This window comes from Anoplophora glabripennis, unplaced genomic scaffold (assembly GCF_000390285.2).
Source record: "Anoplophora glabripennis isolate ALB-LARVAE unplaced genomic scaffold, Agla_2.0 scaffold364, whole genome shotgun sequence".
NCBI lineage: Eukaryota > Metazoa > Arthropoda > Insecta > Coleoptera > Cerambycidae > Anoplophora > Anoplophora glabripennis.
Window position 1 is genome coordinate 72,427 of NW_019416465.1, and position 18,165 is coordinate 90,591.

General features: G+C 34.5%; 1 protein-coding gene across 1 annotated transcript in view; it reads right to left on the minus strand.

Annotated features, from left to right (window-relative positions):
- The window catches only part of LOC108911596 (ITG-like peptide), a 66,255-nt gene that overhangs the window by 3,071 nt on the left and 45,019 nt on the right, over positions 1 to 18,165 (minus strand). The window contains exon 4 of the mRNA XM_018716571.1: positions 11,084 to 11,325. Within this exon, the coding sequence (XP_018572087.1) occupies positions 11,084 to 11,325 (242 nt within the window). The remainder of the gene's footprint in view (positions 1 to 11,083; positions 11,326 to 18,165) is intronic.

Genomic DNA, 18,165 nt, shown 5'->3' on the forward strand with positions numbered 1-18,165 from the left:
CGTAAACTCAGCATTCGTCTTCCATTATGATCCTTTGAATCGTCGTTGGATTGTTCACGGAGCTGCCGACAAACGTCCATACGATTTTCTTTCTGTTATTCTATCATCAAGCGAGGAACAGATTTTGCTACAACTCGATGCATGTCAAAATTTCATGACGTTCCCAAGTTATTGGATCCTACCGACTGCGCCAGTTATTGGATCCTGTAGACAACGACCCAATAACTGGCGCAGTCGGTAGGATCCAATAATTGATTGATCCAATCCAATTGGATCAATTGGACTGACATTGCAGAAGAGGTTAGCAATTGAGATGCTAACCTCTTCTGCAATGTCAGTCAGTCGGCGATTTGCACGCACCAGATCTTTGACTTTCTGAACCTGGGAGTCATTAGTTGAAGTCGAAGGCCTTCCTGGTCGAGGATCATCTTCAGTTGACTGACGACCACTTTTAAATCTTGAAAACCACTCTTAACATTGCGTACGATCCAGAGCCTCATCTCCGTAAGCTTGTTTCAAAACTTGCAACGTTTCCATGAAAGTTTCCGCAGTTTAACGCAAAATTTTACGTTGCGTCGTTGTTCCAGAAAAACGCACATTTCAAAAATCGTCACTAACACTTAAACGCGTTGCATTCAAATAACAATATCACGAAAACTAAATGAGATATCAACAATCCAAGAGCCTGTGGTTATAGACGAGGTTATGCGCAACGCAATGCTGCCAACCATATACCACTAAAGCCAATCAGTGTAAGTCACTTTTCTCTGGAAATTAAGTTACGCATTGAAGGTTTCTTCTTAAAGTTGAAATGTATGCAATGTTATATCTCAATAAAAATAATTATTACCTAATATCTTTATGAGAATCTTTATTTTATTCTAACAAGTTTTACAAATACTTAGCCAATTTTCTCATTTTCTGTATTCAGTGACTTACACTGATTGGCTTCTGAGCCCTCCAAATATCTCCATCGGTTATTTTCTGAATAGACCTCGTACTTTATGGAAAAGCAATATTTTTGAGAAATCTTTATAATGATAAATCGATTTTCAATTGTCAACTTCAAGAACTAATAAGTCTGTAGGGTCCGAAGAAGAGAAAAATCTAATATCCTAGCCAAACCTGAGAGATCATTTACCTTTTCCTAAAATCCTTTAAATTCAAATTAGTCCTAGCTGTATCGTCGCTCCCGTTAGGAACATGATTCTCATTTTTTTTTCATAATCTTACAAAAAAAAATGACCCTTGTAACATATCCGCATGTTGCCAGACGTTACTAATGGTCAAAAATTGTTTAAACAATTTTTTTAAACAAATTCGTAATTTTCGATTTTTTCGCTCGAAATAATTTTTTTGGTTTTTTGGGGTATCCTGAACAAAAAAGTTCCTATGCAACTTTTCTCTAAAATCTACCGTTTTCGAGATATTAACGATTTTTTTGAATAATAATAAATAAATAATCTTTGAACATCCCTTAACAAAAATTCGAAGAGTTACGCCGACATATGTTAATAAGGCGCACTCGCCGCGTTTCTCGGCAAGTGAAGATTGCAACTAATATTTATACAGATGTTAAGTAACAATTTTGTATTCAATTAATAAAATATAAATTAATGTATTGTAAATAACTAATAAAACATTATATAACTTATAAATAATTGAATTACGTAGTTTTTCATTGATTTTCCAAACATGTACCTGACATTACTATTGTTTAGTTTTTCTTTACCAATAAGTTTTTGTAATTAATACCCTAACTAAATTATCAAATTGTTTTTCATGACAATGATTAAGAAAATTTAAGTTAATTGATTTATTCGAGTATATGCTATTTTCCAATAAAATATATAACATTTATTCTTATTTTCTTATTAACATTATTTATTAAATAGTTTATCAATATTAAGTTTATTATTATCAAAAAACAACAAACCTACCGGTCAATATTGAGCGATACAATCAGATCCTTAGTTGTAGGCGTAGAGTATATACATCGAGTGAGTACGAGAGAGACGCGGCCGACGGAGGCGGCCGAAAGGGGCCGAGAAACGCGGCGCGCGCGCCTTATTAACAATAAACCGACAAGTCTTCAGAATAAAATATGCCGGCGTTACTCTTCGGATGTTTGTTTATGGATGTTCAAAGATTATTTAAGAATTTTGGCAACACAAAAAATTGCAATTTTTAATATAGTTTATTGACGTTGTGTAACCTGAGGGGTTATTTCTTTATTTACCTATCATTCGTTATGACCAGTATCATAACTAGTCTGGATTTCACAAGAGTTTACTATTTAATTCTCGAAAGGGAGTTTATAATTATCATTATACTTTAATTAATACGTGGGAACTTAGAAATGTTGTATGTTCAGAGACTGAGTTTCAGGCACTTACCCTTTACTGTTTACGTAGACTGTAGTGGTTGGCTATACAGGGTGACACTGAAGTTGGAAGAAACAAAAAGAAGCACCAAAACTTCCAGGAAGGGTTTTAATAACAATGAACAAAAGAAACAAACAAAATGACAACACAACGGCTCGAACAACATTATTAATTAATTGATTTCCACGCGACAGCGTACCGAGATTCAGGGAATGCGCGCTTCATAGCAGAATTTGGAAAAACTTTATCTATTGTTAAATTTAATTAACTAGCCCGAGACTCTAATCTAAAACTAGGTCGACTGCTCAATGTGAAATCTAAGGAAGAACTGCCTTTCTTGCAGATCTTTCTCGAATTCTACACTTCGCTTCACCACGCCCATTTCCTGGGTCCAGAAGTTTCGGTTCTTATCTTTTGGCGGGGACCTGAATATCGGGACGCTTGGATAACTGTACTAGGTTAATAATTGCCTAATTGACTTGACTTTACATTTATATAAGAATTTTGAAAGTAAACTTACTTACAAGTAACCCTAGCCTTCCTCTAGTGACTCCGTGTAGCAATTACGGGACGGATTAGTCGATCTCATTTAATCTACTCTTATAGCTTGGAAAATCCGTCAAAAAACCAGCCATGACTCTCTTTTCGAATTACTATCTATTTCACAATTTAATTCAATTCTACTTTGGAACCTCTACGCTCTTCTCGTGATTTCGCGCGTTATTAAAAATACATGGCCCCGGCAGTTTAAGTGAATTTGTTAAAAATATTGGCAAATTTCTCCGAAGGACGACGCTACCTACTTGAAAGCCCTCATCTTTCGATAATTTGTGATGACTAAAATATTTTAGTTGGCCCATCCGTTCCGTGAACTAATAAATAAATGACTACATGTCCCGGCTTTTGTTACAGTTGAAATTGGTTAAAATTGCGTTTTTTCGAACAAAAAAATCGTTAATATTTCGAAAACGGTAGATTTTAGAGAAAAGTTGCATAGGAACTTTTTTGTTCAGGATACCCCAAGAAGCCTAAGAAAAATTATTTCGAGTGAAAAAATCGAAAATTACGAATTTGTTTAAAAAAAATTGTTTAAACAATTTTTGACCATTAGTAACGTCTGGCAACATGCGGATATGTTTCAAGGGTCATTTTTTTAGTAAGATTTTGAGAAAAATCGAATGAGAATCATGTTCCTAGCGGGAGCGACGATACAGCCTGGACTAAATACTTTTTACATTTTCTGTATCCATATTTAGAATTTTATGTAAGAACACACTTGACAAAGGGGACTATAAATAGTCCATCGTTACGAACGAATGTGAATAAAAATATTTTTATGTATTTTATGTATAGAATTTATGGAGGAGAATCGGTAGAAGTATAAGATTTATGAGGCAAATTTACATGTTCTTTGTAAGGACGCAGCGTGATAACAGAATCATAAAAACATTAAAAAAAATATATATTCCCGCAGATTTCGCTTATACGTATCGCAATTTACCGAGATTTATGAGCCCATTTCTACAAAATTTCCTTTCCATGAAGGCGTTAATAGTACATAACCACCAGTACATATTCGGGAGTATTAGATTTGCTGGTAAGGCGCGTAACTCCATTTTATAACTTTTTACAGCTCGCGGGATTCATGCCGTAATGGTACTAAGAGCTCCGTCGTAAAATTCGCTGGTAGTAAATTGCCCTCTGGAATGGCAGCGTAAATATTGAGTTACATTTTTTATCGCTTTCTGAAGCGGGGTTTGCCAGAAATATATATTCATACATGTCATCGTGGCTAAAAAGAAAATTGTGTTTAGCTTCGGCCTTATCCAGTGCTGTGGAGCAGTGACAGCATACAATATTTCTCTGTTATACGAGACCATTTGTTAGGGCGTGCATCTGTTTGAAAATTAAAAATGGGACGAACAATCTAAAATGCTCTTATGTGTTTTTTGTTCTAAACATCTGGCTTTAAACATGTGGTTACATAGTCATAAAATGATGAACAATGAATTCATTCAGTATAATTATTAAAAAGATAATTACCCTATTATCTTGCTATTTTACTAAATTCAAAATCGTTTACTAAAGTGGCACTTTACCACATGAAATGTCACTTCACTATGTAGTAATGTCACTGTTAATAAAAAACAGTTTGACAGAAAATTGTTTATTTAAATATTGGAAACATTGTTATATACAGTGTGTGGCGTGTATAATCTATAAAAATTAAACAGCTTCCTGATGATATTTGTAATAGAAAGTCTTATACGAAAAAGTTCTATCTTCGCGTTTTTTTTTGTAAATTAAAATTCATTTATTCAACAAAAATGAAGGCCGACCCTGTGTTATTTATAAAAAACTTTAGAAATGTTTTTATGCGACCCGAGATGCAACCTCATAATTTAAGTCGGTATAATCTAATACTAGTAATACTATAAGAAGACTAGGTTACATTGTCAAAAAATTTGTGCAGTCAACTGATTTTGTGATAAAAAGTGAAAGATTCAAAACAAAAGTTTTTATTTTGTAATTCCACGATAGTGATAGTGTAATTTTTACAAACTAAAAAATAAGATTAGCGTGCCGATTACATTAAAAACGAGGTTCTTATTTCTTACTTTGCTTAATTTTTTAGTTTGTGCACAAACTAATTTTACAATGAACCGAGAAAACAATGCATTTACTATATCCGAACGTGTCGATATGGTGTTACTGTATGGTGCAGCCGGAGAAAATGCGCTCGCGGCGACTGGGTTGTACCGGAACGATGGTAACAACGTCACCCCCCATGTGTAAATACAATGCTACAGTGCGTTCAGCGGCTGCGAGATACGGGAAGTGTTGTTCCTCAAGGAGAAGGACGTGGTCAGCAAGTGAACATTAATGTTGAAGATGCAGTGTTGGAAAATCTTGACGAAGACCCCACAATTAGTACTCGACGAGTCGCACAGCAAGTAGGAACCTTATCTCCTACCGCACATCGCATCTTAAGGCGCCAGATGTTGCACCCCTATCATCTGCAACCAGTTCAACAGATTTTACACCCGGATTGTGATCAACGAATGCGTTTTTGCAGATGGTTTTTACGGCAATGTTCCAATCAAGAAGACTTTCCTGCTTATGTTTGTGTAACAGATGAGGCGATATTTATCCGTGATGAAATGAATTTCCATAATTTGCACGGATGGGCCGATGAAAATCCTCACGCAATTAGGGAAATTCATTTTCAACATCGGTTCTCGGTAAATGTTTGGGCTGGCATACTAGGCGACGTACTTGTGGGTTCCTATTTCTTTGAAGGACGACTAAATGAACCAACATATGCTGACTTTTTGGAGAACCGGTTGCCTGAATTATTGGACGATGTGGCATTACAAGTTCGGGCACGCATGTTTTATCTTCAAGATGGGGCTCTTCCACATAGTACTCGAGAAGTAACGTAACGACACTTTTGAATGAAATGTTTCCTTAGCGATGGATTGGACGCTTTGGTCCTGTGCCGTGGCCACCTCGGTCACCCGATTTAACTCCAATGGACTTTTATCTTTGGAGTCACTTGAAGTCATTTTTACAATATTCCAATTGATGGAAGAATTGCGAAATCGTATACTTAAAGCTGCTGACACAATTAGGGGAATACCTGGAATTTGGGAAAATATTCGCCAAAATTGGGTGCGACGGTGCCATGCCTGTATCCGCGTTAATGGGGATCAATTTCAACATTCTCTCTTGAAATGATAAATTTTATTTTGTTCCATATTTTAATGGAGTTTGTTTAGTGCACGCAGTTGGCAACGACAGATGCTTACGCATGTGGTTTTGTTTGCGAACTCTTGCAGTAACTACAATGCATTTAAGATAGTAATTACTATTAACTATTATAATAAGATTATATCAGTTTTTTTAAAAATATCTATTTTTCTTAGTTTGTTCTTTTGCATTGAAAAATTCCCCAAAATTGAGAAGTATCTTTCTATCTTTCAACGACGATTTGTTTACGCGGCTGGTCTACAGCACGTAACTCATCGTACAGCACACGGACAGGACCGTTTCAGAGAAAATATTTTGATCCATAATTGAACTTTAATTGACGCAAAAATAGAATTTTTTCGTATAAGACTTTTCTATTACAAATATCGTTACGAAGCTGTAGTTTAATTTTTATAGATTATACACGTCACACCCTGTATACCTATTAAAAGTACAATTATTCCAATTTGAAAAGTCAACAACACGAAATTTATTCAATTCTACTTGTTCTTCCTGAAAACTATTATGATTCTCTATCTGCATTCCTGAATAATCTTGCCACTAGTTCTTACTGATGAAATATTCTTTCTGAAATTTTTAACTTATTAACGATGCTTTTTTCGATATACCCTTCACCCATACTATTATACTGCCATCCTCCATGTTTTTTAAGTGTTTGAATATCAATCAGCTCCACTGTCAGCGAGGAAGGTGGCAGACGTCCTCCTCAAGCAATGGCCAGTGTAACTGGATACATTTGGCAGCTTTAAATATTCTGCAACTCTTTGGGGAATTTTTGTTGACGCATATTAGACCTATGGTAAATTCCAGTTGATTGTATTGTGCACTTACCGTGATTATAATAAATGAAAAATTATTGTGTTCTACTTGTTTGGGTCTCAATTATGAAAAAATTCATACCCTACGGTAAATGCACGTTCCTTTTTGGTTTTGGTATCATGCAAAGTTATAACTAAAATTTTCCCCGTGTCTTCTATATCTTTAACAGTTAAACTGCACAATTCTGCACGTCGACATGCCCCATTTAAAGTAAATATTAGTACCACTCTCATTAATAAGAACTTATCGTCTGGAACCTCTTTTAAAAATATAGTAACGTTTTCCATAGTCAAACCTTTTGATTACTTTGCTTCGTATGTCATTTTGATGTTTTAAAAAGGCAAGTAGCTTATTATGTTATGTGATGTAACCATTTTTTCGTTTATTTGCATAGTACCTACTTTTCAACATGGAATATGTAGACCATAAACTGGTTGCCTTAAGAGATTTTGCCTAAAATAGCGAAAGACATCGTATGAAAAACACTAAAATATGTATAAAAAACAGCTTACCTTCTCAAAAAAATACGCTAGCATTACACTTTCATCAGTTATTAGGGTGTTTTTTGTCATCCTCCCCAAAATATTTCATATACCTTCTCGTATTTTTCCTTGGATTTTCAAGGAAGTAAGTAAGCTCGAAGATGCTTCTCGAGCCGTATTTAAAAGGTCTTCAGAACCATTTTCTAAATTGTTTCAGAGCAAGACTCATTTTTATAATTAATATACAGGGTATTTCTAAAATAGGGTTCCAAATTTCTGCTGCGTTTATAACTCGTTATAATAAGCCAAAAATTTGATTAACTGGAAACTTAAAGTAAACTGTAAAACAATTTCACTCAATTTACTCAATTTTACTCAGTAAATGTGAATTTGCTATCAAATAAATCTTCTAAGACTTTAAAATTCTCACGCATTTCTAAACTTTAAGTGCCATAGTCAAAGATCAAAGACACGCTTTCTATGATAAAATAGAAACGTTGAACGTTGAACGTTGTTTAGCTACAAATAATTAGTACCGAACAGTTTTCTGTAACATAACAGTTATTAATGAAATGATTGTGACTCCTATGAATGAATTTTTATTTGCAACTTTAGCGACAAATCATTTATAAATATAATAAAAGCAAAGGCCCCAAGTTAGAACCTTGCGGCACTTCTGAGGTAGCAATATAGTCAGCTCTACAGAAGGTGTACTCCAGGAATTGTTTTCGCTGTTCAAAATCTAAAATAATTTGGTATTAGAGGCTGTACAACAGATGAAATGACCTTGATATGCTCCTAGTGCATATGCAACCACAGAAACGAAGAAACTAGTGATCAGGCTACAGCTACATTGATAATTTTTTAGGAAGTTATATGCCCTTAAAAGGGCTCAAACAAAACTGTTTTTTTCTGTTATTGACAAAACGGTCGCAAATAAATAGAAAAAAAATGTATGGGTCTTACATAACTTTTTACGTTAAATAACATGGGCTACTCCGTTTTTCGACATGCAAATCATATGCGTCCCATTTAGGTTGCTGAAGGGGGTTTTTGGCCCGTAATTTTTTTTATTTCAATTTTTTTACAATTTTCTGTACAGATTTATAAAATCTTAACAATTTTACGTAAAAAATATTATCGTTGTCTAAATCGATATTTGCAATGGTTTTCGAGTAAATTGAGTTGAAAATTACTCTGCTCTTTAAGTTATTAGGCCAAAAATTACAAAAATCTGTTTACCATGGCAAATAAAAGACTGACGTTGCCAAAACGCTTAACAATTTAAGTTATTGATAAACTGTCAATTGAGCTTTGCAGTGTTTAATTAGTAAAAATGGTGAGTGGAAAATTTAAGTATACAACATTATTGCAACTCATAAAATGGAGTAATATTCAAACACGGAAGTGGCAGATATGCACTTTATGTACGGCCGTGCGGCTAGAAATGCAGCAGAAGCGAGGCGTCTGTATGCGGCAGCATACCCGAATAGAAGACTTCCTTCTCGACAGGTATTTCAGAGGATCCATCGTTTAAGAGAAAATGGTTCGTTACAACCAAGAGTAAATGATCGTGGCAGAGACAGATTTGTAAGAACTCCGGTGAAGGAAGAAAATGTATTGAGAGCTGTGCAGGACAATCCAAGGGTTAGTGTAAGAAGTGTCGCACGTATGCATAACATTAGTTTTTCCGTAGTTTGGCGAATTCTTTGTGAACAACTACTTCATCCTTTTCATATTCAGCGTGTTTAAGCTTTAAATCCGAATGACTACGAACCACGTCGGCAGTTCTGCCTATGGTTTTTGCAAAAATCGAGGCGGATTCCGAATTTTGCATCTCTTATATTGTTTACGTATGAGGCAAGCTTCAGTAAAGATGGTTATGTCAATTTTCATAACGCTCATGAATGTGCTGATGAAAACCCACACAGCATATTTCAGTCCAGACATCAGATTCGGTTTTCCGTCAACGTTTGGGCAGGCATTTTAGGCGATCGGCTAATCGGACCATCTGAGTTGCCTAATCGATTGAATGGTGAGAATTATTACAATTTTTTAGTTAATGACTTGCCAGGACTTTTGGAAGATGTCCCTTTAATTGAACGCCAAAGCATATGGTTTATGCAGGACGGGGCGCCACCTCACTACCTACATAATGTAAGGCAACACTTAAATGAGTTGTATGGAGAAAAATGGATAGGCCGAGGAGGTCCTGTTCCCTGGCCTCCACGTTCCCCTGACCTTAACCCCTGGACTATTTTTTGTGGGGTCAACTTAAGGCAAAGGTTTATAAAATTCCAATTGAGACCATTCAGCAACTATGGGAGGAAATTGAAACCGCGTGCATGGAAATAAGGCAAACACCTAGGATTTTCCAAAGAGTTCACAAATCATTGAAGCGTCGAGCTAGATTATGCATCGAAATGCAAGGTGGTCACTTCGAGCAGTTCTTGTAATTTAACTTATTATTACTAATTTTAATCCCATTATTTTCTATTTCACATTTAGCTATATTGTCTGCAGTAGTAATTATTTCTTTAATTAGTAAATGTAACTCTACATTTAAATAGTTTTAGTTTATGTCCTAAATTATTTATTAAATGATCGGATCCTTCATAACTGCAATTTATTAAAAAAAAGACAGTTTTGTTTGAGCCTTTTTAAGGGCATATAAGATCCAAATCCATGTAAAACATGTTAATAGGAACTTTTTGGCTTATTTTAATGAGTTATAAATGCAGCAGAAGTTTGGAACCCTATTTTAGAAACACCCTGTATAACTTAGGATCAATTCGACTCACAAAAATGAAACTTAACTGTTATTATATAAATAAACAAAATTTTGTCAGGTTACTAGGTTACGGAAATCCTACACAAGTACCTACTATGAAATTTTTTAAATTTCTAACTTTGTAATGCTTTTATATCTATCAGTATTTGCTTATAATTACCTACTAACACAAAATGCGAATAAATAGTATAAATAAATCTCGTACGAAAAGCAATTTTACTAAACTCTATAGCTTTAAGTTACTTTCCTTTTCTAAATTTGTTGTTTAATATTATACAGGATGTTTCACCTAAGAGGGATTCTTCTGTAACTCTGTAACTGTAAAATTTATAAAAAAATGGTTTTAATAAAAGTTGTCTGGAATCATGTGGACCATATTTTTAGCTTTAAAGGGTGTTCCATTTCTCGTAGGCGCTACATAACTTTCTTATTTTAAATGGAACACTCTGTATATTATTGCTTTTAGTTTTGAATTCCTTGATTAATATTAGGTAGAGTTTATTAAATGTACAGGGTGTTTAAAACTTACCGTTTTCCAGATAATCAGTTGTTTTTGAAAAAAAATAACAATTTCAGCTTTCTAAATGAGGCTAGATAGCGTCTAAACCTGCAGTTTTCACAGTTTGTTTTAAAATAAATACTCTATCTCCACACACCCTGTAAAGTTAAATATATTTTCTCTACATGGCCCACATGATTTTAGGCAACTTTTATTAAAACCATTTTTTTAATAAATTTTGAAGTTGCAGAGTTATAGAAGAATTCCTCTTAGATGGAACACCCTGTATACTATTAATACTCAATAAAGGTAGAAGCTATTTTTTTACTTTACTAACCTTGCGTGGAGCCTGTCGGTGGCGCCTCTGTAGCTGGCAGCACAGCCCCCTGGAGATGTCGCACTCGCTGGACATGTTGCATGGTTCGGAGTACTGCTTGTCTTGATGCACGGGCGGTCGGCACACCCTTGTGGACACACCACCATCCGCCTCGGCACACACCAAGCCCGATTCGCAATCACTGTCCCGCCGGCAGAGCTCACCCACACGGCGACCGTAGGCAAACAAACAGGAGCCCATTACTGGAAAAAAACCAAAGAATCTATCTAATAAAATGTATTAGATTGACAGACCAGTACTATAGTCGAAATAGACACATTTATTTAAATATTTCGATTGAATGTTTTCAACAACATTCACACGAAATTTAGCACTGTTACCTTTACTGGTTAGTCGAAGATAAAAGTAGAAAACAAACAGATCTCTTTTGCCAAATTCTTAGTTCTTTAATCTACAGTATGCGCGTATACATATTAATACTAAGTTGATTGTACAGTGACGAGTAATTGTATGATGCATGCTTGCACCACGAATTATCACGCAAGTGATAACCTTGTATATTAATGTAGCCAAATGTACAATAAATTTCTCCTCCAATTTTAACCAATTAGAAGAATCAAAAAGTGGTGTAACATGATCATACTTCCGAACACCATAACAAAATTTTAGACAAGCACTTTGTAATTTCTGGAGGCTGTTTTTGTCTTTAACAGTAAGTGCTGGCCAGTACAAAATATCGCAGTATGTTAAAGTTGAGAGAATTAATGTGTCAGTTTAAGTTTAATTGCAACTGATAGATAATCTTTATGTATGTACAGGGTGGTTGATTTTCGATAGTTTTATAGGGTACAGCCAAAACGGTGACAGATACAAAAAATCTGATATCGATGTCCCGTCCTCTTTCTTTGAGTTTACTAAGCTGGTACCAAAAAATCTTGGCTAACTTGATTAGTTTTAGATATACAGGGTTTTTTTGAAAAATGGCCCATTTACATTAACCTCTCTATCTCCGTTGAATAAAAAATTTATAGATATTTTTTCAGTGGCCCATGAGATTTGTTTAGTATTGGTCTCTTCGTTTTCTATTATTATTTTTATATTAAGCACCTAACTTAGACTAAAAAATTAAAAGAAAAAATAAATTAGATTATCCATTTATCTTTACTTAATAGGTTTAATTATAGGTACACTTATAACTATTATCTAAACATAAACTAAACAAAAATAACAACTATAAAATGAGAGAAACAACAATAAAACAAAAATGACATAACAAAGTCACAGCAAGTGCTCGAATTGTCGGCCATTTTCGTTGATACATAACTGACAACGTTTGGCAATGGAACGGGTCGCATTGTAAATGTGAATATTTGACACCCGCTGAATATAGTTTTCAAAATGTTCCCTTAGCTCCTCGACATTATTAGCTCTATACTTATAAATTTTGTCTTTAACATCCCCCCAAAAATAAAAGTCTATAGGGGTTAGGTCTGGTGACCTAGGCGGCCACCTGTTTGGTCCGTACGTACCGATCCAATTGTCCCCGAAATTATGATTTAATAATTCTCTAACTATGTGGGAATTATGTGGAGGCGCACCATCATGCTGAAAGAACATATTATATCGTTGAGCTAGTGACATATCGTCCAGCAGTTCAATAATATTTTCTTGTAAAATTCTCACATATCTCTGAGCGTTAAGGTTTTCATCGTACATTTCGTAAGCTAACACTCTATTGTGGAAGAGAGCTACCCATACATGAAAACCAAATCGCCCTTGTTGAATTCTGGCCACAGTTTGGTGAGGATTAACATCTGACCAATAACGCGCATTATGCCGGTTGAATATACCTTCGCTGCTTATAAAAGCCTCGTCGGTCCAAATAACATTTTGAAAAAAATTGGGGTATACATGAGTTTGCTGCAAAAACCATTGGCAGAAAATGATGCGTCTCTCTTCATCTCCTGGATGCAAATGGTGGACTTTTCTTATAGTATATGGTCGAAACTTGTGTTTTTTTAAAATTCTCAATGCTTTGAATTTACCAATTCCTATCGTTCTTTGAATTTCTCTGCTGGATACGTTGGGATTTGCGACAACAAAAGCTAAAGTATTGATTTCATCATCTTCTCTATTCTGTATATTATAAGATTTAGCTCTCGGTTTTTGAAAAGAACCAAACTCACACAAATTATCATAGAGTCGGCTAAAAATTCTCTTTTCTGGCTGATGACGCTCTGGGTATCTCTCCAAATATAAGTTTAAAGCTGTGTCACTATTTTTTTCACTTTCAATGTAACACTCTAACATTTGAACTTTGTGAAGATTTTCGTATACCATTTTTATACTTTTCAAAATTAAAACCAAGTAATAGACGTTTAACAAGCTTTCAATCAGTCAAAAATAAACTAACTGTCAATATTAAACAACAAAAGACGAATAAATAAATAACATGGCCAACTGAAAAAATATCTATATCTACATTTTTTGCATTTTTCTTCATTTAGGCAAATAAAAAGTATCTATTATTATATATGGCTGAAAAGGTAAAAAAAATGCTACTCAACGGGATGACCAAATACAGGGTGTTCTATTTAAAAAAAACCTATGTTTATGCAATATCGGAGAAACTGTGCGATTTGTAAAAAATCTGAGTACGCCAATGGCTTCCTAATAAAAAATAGAACAAATAATGTACATACTTTTTTCTTCTAAATTGAATGACAACGGAGATAGAGAGGTTAATGTAAATGGGCCATTTTTCAAAAAAACCCTGTATATCTAAAACTAATCAAGTTAGCCAAGACCATTTGGTACCAGCGAAGTAAACTCAAAAAAAGAGGACGGGACATCGATATCAGATTTTTTGTACCTATCACCGTTTTGGCTGTACCCTATAAAACTATCGAAAATCAACCACCCTGTACAGCATTTTGAGTTTATAATAACACTTCTGTAATAACTGTGCCATATGTGTCTCATACCTTAGACGAGAATCGACATATACACCCAGATTTTTTTACACATGTGGAAATTAAGTCAACTCCATTTATTTTGATTTTGAAATTATTATTGTTCTGCAGTTCTTGACTACCAAATTATATTAGCTGGGATTTTGTTTCATTTAAGACTAAACCATGACATTCTGATACTTCAGCAATTTTATTTACATCTTCATTAATATTATTTGAAGCCACATGTGAGTTTGTTAAAGAAAAATAATAATAAATTTGCTTATCATCTGCGTACTGATGTGAATTACAAAATGAAAAACATCGGCAGTATATAAAGCAGAAAGCAGAGGGCTCAAAATACTTCCTTGAGGCACACCTCTATTTAATATAACATAATCTCAAAAATAATTACCGAAACTGACCGTTTGCGACCTTCTAGGTAACTGGATATAAATTTTAACGCGTTCTCATCTAATCCGAAGTATTTAAGTTTTAAGTGAAAAATTCTATGATTTAAGGTATCGAAAGTCCAATAGTATTAAACATGTATTTAATTTATTGTCTGAGGCACGAAATATATCATCCGTAATATGGAACAAAGCTGTTGATGTGCTGTGTAAAGAACGAAAACCCGATTGCGTAGGAGGAATAACTTTATTACTAAGAAAAAAATCACTTAATTGTGCATACACAACCTTTTCCAGTATCTTTGATATAGTAGGCAAAATACTAATTGGACGAAACTGATTTGTTTGAGAGGGATTATTTACTTTAGGTATGGGTATAATAATAGCATTTTTCCAAAAAGATGGAAATTTAGCTGATACAAGGCAGCTGTTCACGATATGTGTGATATAGCTAGTAAGAAAAGGTGTAACTAATAAGATCATCTTGAGATTTATGCCATCTGTGCCAGTAGAGTTAGATTTAATTTGCGATAATATTTTTTCGATACATTTTTCACTCACTAATGTGAATTGAAACTTATGGGTAATATTTGAAAAAAAATTATTAGAATAGGTGTCAGTAATAAAATTATTGTTACTTGAATTTAGAGGAGGTATGCTATTAACAAAATACTTATTAAAAGATGATGGACTACTAATATCACCCGGGTAAACATAAGGAACAGAATTTATATTTAAATACCTCAAAGTGCGCCAAAACCCCTTTAGATCAACCGCAAACTTATGTCGAAGAAAGGCCTTATTTTCATATCTGGAACCGTAAGGAAGGTCCACTTTAGAACTTGACGGACTCATCTCTAAGTTCAAATGTCAACTTTGGTTTTCCCAGGATAAGAAATCAGAACAATGCATCTGGCCAGTACGAACTACTATCCCAAATATTCACTAGTATTGTAGGTTTGTAGGTATTGTATATGTTTGATTGCATATTAAAAAGTCCATACTTTGTTAACCAAATATTTCAAATAATCATCATCAACCGGTACAAGAATTTCTCCCTACCGATCTTCTCCAAAGAGTTCGTCTTTGTGAATGTCGGAGCAATCATCTGGTTACTCTTTCAAGTACCCTTTTCTGAAACGGAGCTACATTTACAAGAGATGGAATCAACAATTTCCACAACGAACTTGTGTGGGCAATCGAAAACCCTAATCATGGGCGTAGCTAGGATTTTTGCTGGAAGTGGGCTCAGGGTTGCTGCAAGCTCTACGCAGGTCTCCAAAAAAAAAGGTGGCGCAGTCAGGGACTTGTCGATATGAGATGATGATATTATTGGATTTTTTTGGGATGGGTATCGGTCTTTCAGGGGCCGTGCACATCCCTGCTCCCCCCTTAGCTACACCCTCGTGCTATTCGAGAAACTCATTTTCAGAGAAGAATCTGTAAGCGTTTGGGCTGGAATAATTAGTGAAGTTTTTGACCACATTTCTTCGACGGAAATTGGAACAGCGAGATGTACCGGGCTCTTTTGGACGATCTATCTCTACCACTTCAGGACATTCCTCTTCAAATCAGAAGAACGATGTTCTTTTTACATGAGGGTGCACCATCTCATTATGGAAGAGATATCACTCAAAGAAAAGTATCCAAATCGATGGATATGTCATGATGGCCCCATTGCCATAACCACAGCGATTTCCGGATCTCAACCCGTTGGACTTTTCCATTGCAGGGACCAACTCATTGAGAAGATTCATACAGCGTTTGATGAGATGAAAAACAATATGGATAACTACAACTAGGAACGCGAACTTCGACAGAGGGTTGAGTTATCCATTGCATCAGGCGGTGATCATATTGAGCAGTACCTACAACTGTTTTTCCAACAAAAGGCTCATATCTTTTATGTAAAATATATAGTTTTAGATTTATTTTAGAATTATTCATCTGTTGGAGATTGTTTTTATAAAAAAAATAATACGAAAAAACTTAAGTGCAAACATCTCTTCAGTTTTATAATAAATACAATTTCTCGCTGATTAGTTTTCATAATACAAGACGTATTTATCGGTTCGTTGAGAGGTAATGAAAAAATAAAGGAAATAAAAATAAATATATAGGAATAAGGGAAATAAACGAAAAAAGGCGGTAAATGTCATTTTCTTTTTTATAGGTTAGCCTCAACCCACAATAACGACCTAATTACAAAAGGGAAAGAGACTAATAAAAAGAAAATTGGGGTCTTGGCACTGGTATATAAAAAACAGTAAGTGGCGCTGATAAAAACGAGAAAATGCTGCTCTTAATTAGAAACGCTACTTAAAATCAATATTTTGCTAAAGTTACAGAAGTCATTTCTTTCGTGTTATGTAAAAAATATAAACGATTTTTTTTAGTGATCAATTCTGAGAAATCAGTATAAAAAAAATGTTTAGGAATAAAAATAAATATTTCCATTATGCTCAATTACTTCTTTAGTTTTTCATTGAAAGTTAAAGCAAAGCTGTCCCGATTAAGGTGTCGGATTGACCAATAGTTTTACTCATACTTTTACTTTGCGTATAATCATTTAAAAAGTATAAAACTGTCCCAATCCAACGTGGTTAGCTTTAATTAATATTCTGTCGTTTTCTCCAGAGGGAATATTGATTGATTTCACAACGAAAACTGAGGTAATAAAATATTAATAACCTCCGTCGGTATTGGCCTCTCCTCCCTAATTTCCCTAAGTCTCCCCCTTTTGCCATTTCTCGTCTCATCGGGCTTTAATTGGACTATTTCCTTTAATCACGTCTACGTCATTTAGACTGACTGAGGATTAACCTTTTCCGACCCAGGGCTTCTAAGTCCGGCTCAATCACATGCCGTTCATTTTTTACGGCGGAATTAGTCATTGGGAGAAATAATTCGATAAATGCCGGTTCAAGGCTAAGGGAGGAAACTCTCAGGAAAATATTTTTTAATACTATTCGCGAACGCAGCTAAGAGCTCGCCCTCTGGTGGTGACAAGTGATACTAGCGAAACAAGGTAAACATTTCTTCTGTGTGTGACAATTCGTTTTTAGTCCAATTAACTAAGCCTTTAAATCGAAATTTTGTCAACTTGGCTGAATTTTTGATATGAGTTAGTTTAAGGTATATTATAAAAATAAGTAAGAGTAATTTTTTGTTCAACCCCCGGCCAAGGGTGGAAAGAGATAAAACAAAGGGCTTTTTCAAGATAACTCAAAAACAGAGTTAGGGAGGCTAGAAGTTAAGGGAAGATTTCAGAAATTTAATTTTGTTAAATCATTAAAATTAACGATTAAAAATTTGATTTTTTGTTATAACTTTCTTATTAAAAATTAAAAAATATATCTATTTCTCTGAAAAGAAAAGTTACATATTTTAGAGCAGATTGAAAAAAAAAATTACAAAATTCAATCATTTTTCTGTTTGTTATGATTTTTTTTAAATTTCTGAAATCTTCCCTTAACTTCTAGCCTCCCTAACTCTGTTAATTGTAATAGTACAAGAAAAAGTTAAGAGGCCATTTTTATGTAGAATTGTCTGCTTTACAACTTTCATGAAAAACTTTTTTTTCTAGCTCTTACCCTTTTTGAGTTATCTTGAAAAAGCCCTTTGTTTTATCTTTTTCCACCCTTGGCCGGGGGTTGAACAAAAAATTACTCTCACTTATTGTTATAATATACCTTAAACTAACTCATATCAAAAATTCAGC